Below are 8,413 nucleotides of genomic sequence, written 5' to 3' on the forward strand. Positions count from 1 at the left end.
TATAGCTATTTAGTAAATTTTAATAAAAAAAAACTTTTTTACAAATACAATAAAATATTAAATTTATGTAATTTTATTTTACAGGCAATACATTAAAAACATGTGAATATTATTTACCAAATACTGATAAGTGGTATTTTACGACACTAATGATTGAGGAAAGGTATGGTCTGGCACTGGTAGCCAACAATGGATTTATATATCGGAGGCTCAAATAGAAATGTAGTTTTAAATACAATGGAAAGATTGGATACAACAATTGCAACCAATGGCTAATATGAAATATGCAAGGTTAGTTTAGAAATATTTATTTATTTATATCAAATTACATTATGATAATGATTATAATAAAAATTGGTTATTATTATAATTATAAAATCTAATAGCTTATTTTTGTTTTTTAAAAAAATGTCATTGTTTATTTTTCGAAATTTCTAGTTATCACAACAATTAAAAATATTTATATTAATTATATTAATAATTTAATATTTAAACATATTTAATAAATTTTATTTATATATATTTTTAATTAAATTTTATTAGATTATTTATCTAATTTATTTAATTATTTATATATATTTTTATTAAATTTTAAGATACTTTTTTGGTTCAGCATCATTTATGGATAAAATATATGTTTGCGGCGGTTATGGTAGTAGTGATGGGAAATCATGCGAAACATATGATCCGAAAAAAATCAATGGACACCAATTGGTTGGTTATTATTATTAAATAATAATTAGTATAATTATTAAACTTATTTTTTATTTGATAGCATCAATGTTTATAGAAAGATATGGTTTTAAATTGATTGCATTTAATAGTAAATTATATACATTGGGTGGCTATACAAAAGGTATATATATTTTTTTATATATTATACTATTTATAATATTTATTTGCTATAAATTACTTTATTATAATAATTATAATATTTATTCATTTGATATGATTTGTAAATAAATATATATATTTTTTAAAACTTATAGACTATATGCTAATAGAAACGGTTGAAATATATGATTATAAATCAAATCAATGGTCGTATACTAAATCAATGCCAATAAAAGCTATGCTTTTTGGACTAAAATATATTCTCATTTATTTTATAGTTATATACAGTATATATTATTTATTAATTATTATATTTTTTAGGCAACAGTTATATCAAAATTATGAGACAAAAAAAAGATAAATTTTACTAAAAATAGATATTTAATATTTTTATAGTATTAATATAATCAAATTCTTAATTAACTATAAAACTTTTTAATTATTATATTTAATTAAAAAAAATGTTTAATTTATTTATTGTTAATTAATTTACACTGAAACACATATTTTGATTTTCCTAATGATAAATTAAATTTGATATTACAAAAAAATATACTGTAAACAGTTTAATGTTAACAAATTTATAAATTATCCAGGGTAATTATATAAAGTTCAAAATATCTACAACTTACTATATAAGATAACATTATATTATATGTTATTAGTTTTCTTTACAATATATAATTATATATTTTTGAAAAATATAAATTTAATTAATACAATATAAAAGTACAGAGCATATGATTTCAATAAATTAAAAAAAAAATCAATTTAATCTACAAAAAAAACTATTATAAACTATTTTTTAAGATAATATACAAATAACATATTATATATTTTTATTAAGTATTGATACAATTAAATAAAATTGATAATACTAATTAGATTTAGTAATAAAAATTGATAAATATATATTTTATACTAATTAAATTTTAGCTTACTTAATAATAATGTTTTAAAAAATTTTATTTCATATTTATTTAAAAACAAAAGCATTTAATTAAATTTACAAAAATTAATTAGTTAAATATTATAATTATAAAATTATTTTAAAAATATATAAAAGTAATAATAATAATAAATAATTATTAAATATTATTAATTAAATATTAATAATTTAAACAATAATTACTACAATAATAAATAATAAGCAATACATAAATTTTATAAGTAATCTATCAGTACTTAAAATAATACTTAAACTTTGTCACAACTATTTTGATAATATATTTTTTAGAGTTTTTATATAAAATCAATAACATTAGCTAAATATCAAAAAAGTAAAAAATTATTATTTTTAAAACTAAAATTATATTAATTTACTTTAATTAATGTTAACAATTAAAAAAATGTTAAATAAATATCACATTATATTATTAATTGTAATTAACTATTATGTAAATAGTATTAACTCATTGAATACAACAGTTATTTATAATAATAATAATAATAACGACTATAATGTAAATAATTTAAATATATATTTTTTAATAGTCAATAAAAGTCTAATTAATTAAAAATTAATTATTATATTGTTGTTTGTTTTTGTTTTTAATTATAGCAATCAATTGACTTATCGGATAGTTTTATCTATATATGCGGTGGAAGTGATGGGTCATCTGTTTTGACTGTATGTTATAAATATAATACACACACAAGTGTTTGGCAATCCATACAATCCATGTCCACTCCGAGGTATGATTTTAGTTTAGTTTCATACGATTCAAAATTGTATGCAATCGGCGGCTATAATGTATGTAAAAATCTTGTTTTGCAAAAAAAAATGTTTTTTAATTAATTAATTTATTAAAAATTTTAAATTAATTTTATATATAAAGGGTAAAGATATATTTAATTGTGTCGAAACATATGATATACAAACAAATCAATGGAAATCAATTGCATCGATGAATATTATACGCTAGTATTACTATAACTATATTTTTATAATTTAAATAATTTTTTTAATATTATTGTTTTCATAAAAAACATTGATTAAACAAATTAAATTTCATCAAGTGGCCATGATGATACTGTAATACAAAATACAATATATGTATGTGGTGGTTACAATAGTAAGTGTTATATTTATTTATAAACAAAATATTTGATTAAACAAAATAATTTTTATTTTACTAACATAAGTGTATTATATATAATTTTTTGATTTCACAACTATTTTATTACTTTATTTTTTTGTAGACAATTATTTCAAATCATGTGAATATTATTTACCAAATACTGATGAGTGGTCTTTCGGTCAACCGATGAGTCAGGAAAGGCATGGTCTGGCACTGGTAGCACACAATGGCTTTATATATGCTATCGGAGGCTATAATGGAAATTCATTAAATACAATGGAAAGATATGATACAAAAACACAACAATGGCAACCAATGGCTAATATGCAAAATACTAGGTTAGTTTTAATATTTATTTATCAAATTACTTTATGATAATATATTATTGTTAAATATTAAAAATAAACTAATTGTAATTTTATAAAAAAAAAAATTTCTATGTTTATTTTCTATAACTAGTTAATTTAAAAGCAAATAAAAACATATTTATTAAATACTATTATTTTATTTCATTAAAATTTTTATTAATATTATTTTATTCATTGTAAGACATTTTTTTGGTTCAGCATCATTTATGGATAAAATATATGTTTGCGGCGGTTATGGTAATAGTGATGGGAAATCATGCGAAACATATGATACGAAAACAAATCAATGGACACAAATTGGTTGGTTATTACAGTATTATTATTATTATTATTAATTCAATTAATTATTATACTATTATTTATTTATATTTTATTTATAGAATCAATGCTTTTAAAAAGATATGGATATAAATTGATTGCTTTTAATGATAAATTATATGCATTGGGTGGCGAAACAAAGGGTAAATTTTTATTTATTATATTAATAACAAAATTTTTTATAAGTTAATTTATTAAAATTATTATAAAATTTATAATAATTATTTCTTAATTACATTTAACTGATTTGTTTAAATTAATTAAATTGTTCAGAACTTCATAATTCATTATTAAGTTTAACAATAACTCAAATACAAAATTTAATAAAATATTTAAATTAATAAACAAAATTTTGCTTTTACAAAGATGGTTACACAGATAAAGTTGAAATATATGATTATAAGTCTAAACAATGGTATTATACGACATCATTGCCCATAAAAGTTGGATATTTTGGAGTAAAATAATTTATGATATTTTTAAGTTAATTTTTTTCTAATTATAATATTTTATTTTATAGGCTACTGTTATAACAAAAGTATAAGACTAATAACTAAAGTTGTCAAAAATTTTAAAGTTCAATAAAAATAACAATATTTTAAATTATAATTAAAAAATTTATTTATTTTATTTTAAATTAATAACTTATTTAATATTATATGAATATTTATAATTTTAAAACTTGTTTAATTATTAAAATTTAATTAATTTTTAAAATTTTTTGTAGTTCTATAATACAGTTTAATATTTTATATTATTATTATTATTATTTACTATAAAACTAATTTTGTGAAAAAAAGACATGYTTTTATGTGTTAATACTGTATTATGTGTAMTATGTATTGAATTATTATTGTTATTAACATTAGAAAAACATTAGATTTTATAAACTATTATTTATTATTATTATTATAAASAATATTTTATAAATTAAATAACATATCTGGTACATATTCTGTTGAAAAAAATTATTATTTTTAAAATAATAACATTAAAATTAACTGTTGTGCTTAAGTTGGGGAGAGTTGTTGTTGTTGTTTTCATAACTAATTTTATACCGTATTTCATCCATTATTATTAAATAATTTAAAAAAAAAATAAGTAATAATTTACAGTTTTTTTTAAAGCCATTAAGAACACATTGTGTTAATAAATTTAGAAAATGAGTTTTTTTTAAATATTAATAAATTTATTATTTAATTATTTCATATTTCACATTAGATTTTCATMCATTTTTATTACTTGAGAAAAAATTAATAATTTTTTTAATTAAATTTATAAATTATGTATTTTTTTATTTTGATTTAGCTAAAAAATAGGATATAGTATATATTGTAAATTGCTTAGAATAAAATTTAAAAAAAAATAATTCATAGTTAACTAGTTAACTAATAAAATTAATCTGAAGTTTCAAAACACTTTGTCATTAAATGATTGGATAAACAAACAATATCAAATGAGCATGGTGATTTTGTTATTATGAACAGTATATAGATTATCTGCCTAAAAAGCTATTTTATTATGATTGAGTATATTATATATTCATTGTAAAACATTAATTATTATAGTAATGTAATATTTGATAATTAATTATTACTTATACATATATAATATATTTTGTTTTTTTTAATTATAAAATAATAATTTTGTAATCTGCAAATTATTAATTAAAAGTAAAATTACAAAAAAAAAATAATTTTTAGTATTTTTTATTTTCTCAACCCTAATTTATTAGAGTAATAGTAATATTTTTTAAAAATTAATTAAATCTAAAAAATTCAATTGAATGTTAAAAATTAATTATTATATTTACTTTATTATGTAACTTATAAAAAACATATGGTTACAAAAATTTATAATTAAAAAACAGACATTTATGAAAAATATTTATATAAAGTATAATATTATTATAAGACTAACTGACAACTCACTCACATCACTAGTTTTTAATTGAGTAAATTTTTTAAAGGTAAAATTTTTTTACAATTATATATAATAATATTTTATTAATATTAATAAATTATTTTTAACTACAAACAGTGGTAACAAAAACAACAATAATGTCAATCATTCAAGATTTAGCTGTTTTTGTGGTAATCCTGATAGTATTGATGACACAATTATTGGTCATTAATGGAAACAAGTATAAAGAGCAACTTGATCAAATGGGAGATTTCAACAAATAAACTAAAAAAAGTCACTTGAAAAACATTTTTTAATCTAAAATTATAAATAATTTTCATAATTATATTATCAAAATTTATATGTATAATGTATAGATTTTAGAATTATTAATTGAATTTATAAAATCCAAAATTATTTAAATATAACATTTATATGTTATGATTTTTCAAGTGTAATTTTCAATTTATTGAACAAAAATGAATAAAAATTTTATTAAATTTTATTACTTAATATTAATAATAAAAGATAACTAATTTATGACATACTAACAAAATTAACAAAATTAACTAATGATTTAAATTGTAATGATATGTTGTTTTGGGCTAAAGTCGGGAATAATTGTTGTTTTATTAGATTTATGGATAATAAGTTAGGAAAACTTAAAATCTTTTTAGTTTTTGAAAAAAATATAAATATATTTATCATTTTATAACTATCTTTATATAAAATTTCATCCATTTTTATTAATTAGTTTATTAAGTAATAAATTAAGTAAAAAGTTACATATGTTTTTTAAAGCCATTAAAATTACTGAAAAATTTAGAAAATTGAGTTTTTAAAAAATATATAATTATATTACAATATTTATTAATTAATTATTTCATATCACATATTATCATCCATTTTTTATTACTAACTTAATTAAAAATAAATTAATAACATGTTTTTTAACTAAATTATTTAAATGGAGTTTTTTAATTTGATTTTATTTTTATAAAAAAATGCATAAAATAGTTTAAACTAACATAAAAGAATAAAAATTAATTAATAATTAACTATTGGACTAATAGAATTAATCTAGTTTCAAAACACATTGTCATAATAATAATACTAAAAATGATTGGACAACATCATCAATCAACAAATGAGGATGGTGGTTTTGTTAGTTTAATAAAAATTGTCATTGTATTAACAGTATTATTACTACAAGATCCAAGCGTTTGGGTTAATCCTAATTTTACTGGTCGAGGTAATTTTTAAATATAATATATATATATATAGTATTATTATCATTGTTTATATATATATATATATATATATTATTTAAGTAATTTATAGAATACCAAAAAATTACATTTAATTAAATTTAACATAGTAAAAAATATTATTATTATTAATTTAATTATTTAATAATTTTGTATCTATTGTTTGTGCTAATAATTAGGTTGTGAATCTGATTGCTAATTGACTTATTGGCTAAAAAATGTATTAATTTATTTAATGGGAAAAAGAAAAACCAACATTAAAAAAGTTAAACAAAAAATTAGTAAAATAATACTAATATAAGATGAAACAAATAAACAATAATTTTATCTTAAATTATTAATTTCTCAAAATTAAATTTAAATAACTTGTGTTTATTATTATTATTCTTCAAATAAAAATATTTTAATAATAAAATTGGTTTTTAAAAATATTTTATGTATTTGTTTAATTTTATATTACTATTATTTTATTATTTTATATTATTATTTTAAATATTTTATATTTAATTTTAACTTAATGTGATAATACATTTATACTTTATACTAAATATACTATACATATCAATAATTATTATATTGAGTATACCTATTAATATACTGTATTAATTAATCATATAAATTAATCAAACCTTTAATAATAATAAAAATTATTAATAATTTATAAGTACTTATAATATCAATAATTGAACTTTGTTTTAATTTTATGAAATTATTTTATTTTAGTATAAAAATAAAAGAAAATCAAATAAATAAAAATTTATAATAAAAATATTCAGCTACTAAATATTATTAACTAATTTTAAATTGTATTTATTTATTAAATAAAACAAAGATTATTAATTAATTATTTAAATAATTAAGTCATGTTATAAATATTTATAGTAGTTAAAAACTATAATATATTTAGATAAAATTATAAATATTAGTATAGCAGTATCTCATAATTATGAGATTATAATTAATACCCTTAAAGTTACCGATAAAAAATTACTATAGCTTTAATCGTTAAGATTACAAAAAAAATTGTATTAATAAAAATTAAATAAGTTAATATGAAATATTAAATGTTAACTTCAAGTGTTTACTATTTCATTTGAATTAAGATTATAATAATTTATCATTAAGATAATTATAATTCAATTGAAAATATACCTAAGTATATGTTAGATAAGGTTAAGCAGGTAAAGTTAATTATTCTAATAATCAATATTTCAATAAAATTTAATACTTGAACTTTGTTTTAATTTAAAATTATAATTTTTAATTAATACATACTATATAAAAAGCTCATGAAATTAACTAAATTTATAAAAGTAAAAAATATTATTTATAATATTTAAGTATATTACTTTATATTAATTAGAAAACAAACAAACAAACTAACTTATTATGATTAATAAATTTTATTTTAAATTTTTAATTGTAGTTAGTAACATATTTATTTGTGTTTATTCAATAAATTCAATTGAAATTAATAATAATAATGTAATCTATTCGAATTTTTCTTTAAAATTTAATTATAATATATAAATAATTATTATTAATTGTAGTTATTTACTTTACTAATTGAACTTACTGATTTAATACAACTGCATTTAATAATAATAATAATATTAAACTAGTATTTATTTATCACGAACTC

The 8,413-nt window shown here is 16.0% G+C and overlaps 1 protein-coding gene across 1 annotated transcript; it reads left to right on the top strand.

The window, feature by feature from the left end:
* The first annotated feature begins 2,864 nt into the window (after window positions 1-2,864).
* Window positions 2,865-4,151, top strand: LOC128959387 (kelch-like protein 20). The gene is made up of 6 exons (XM_054305332.1): window positions 2,865-2,909; window positions 3,037-3,253; window positions 3,465-3,583; window positions 3,664-3,744; window positions 3,968-4,059; window positions 4,122-4,151. The coding sequence occupies exons 2-6, from the start codon at window positions 3,102-3,104 to the stop codon at window positions 4,143-4,145; spliced, it is 468 nt and encodes a 155-aa protein (XP_054161307.1). The 5' UTR covers window positions 2,865-2,909; window positions 3,037-3,101; the 3' UTR covers window positions 4,146-4,151.
* The last annotated feature ends 4,262 nt before the right edge of the window (window positions 4,152-8,413 follow it).

This window comes from Oppia nitens, unplaced genomic scaffold (assembly GCF_028296485.1).
Source record: "Oppia nitens isolate AA-2021 unplaced genomic scaffold, nextdenovo-longstitch-racon4-pilon3 scaffold49_pilon_pilon_pilon, whole genome shotgun sequence".
Classification (NCBI taxonomy): domain Eukaryota; kingdom Metazoa; phylum Arthropoda; class Arachnida; order Sarcoptiformes; family Oppiidae; genus Oppia; species Oppia nitens.

What these genes read in the sequence shown, in the direction of transcription:
- LOC128959387 (XM_054305332.1), top strand. Translation starts at nt 3,102, where the DNA reads ATGAGTCAGGAAAGGCATGGTCTGGCACTGGTAGCACACAATGGCTTT. An exon ending in AAATCAATGGACACAAATTG is followed by an intron (nt 3,584 to 3,663) that starts GTTGGTTATTAC and finishes TTTTATTTATAG; the next exon opens with AATCAATGCTTTTAAAAAGA. An exon ending in TAAAAGTTGGATATTTTGGA is followed by an intron (nt 4,060 to 4,121) that starts GTAAAATAATTT and finishes TTTATTTTATAG; the next exon opens with GCTACTGTTATAACAAAAGT.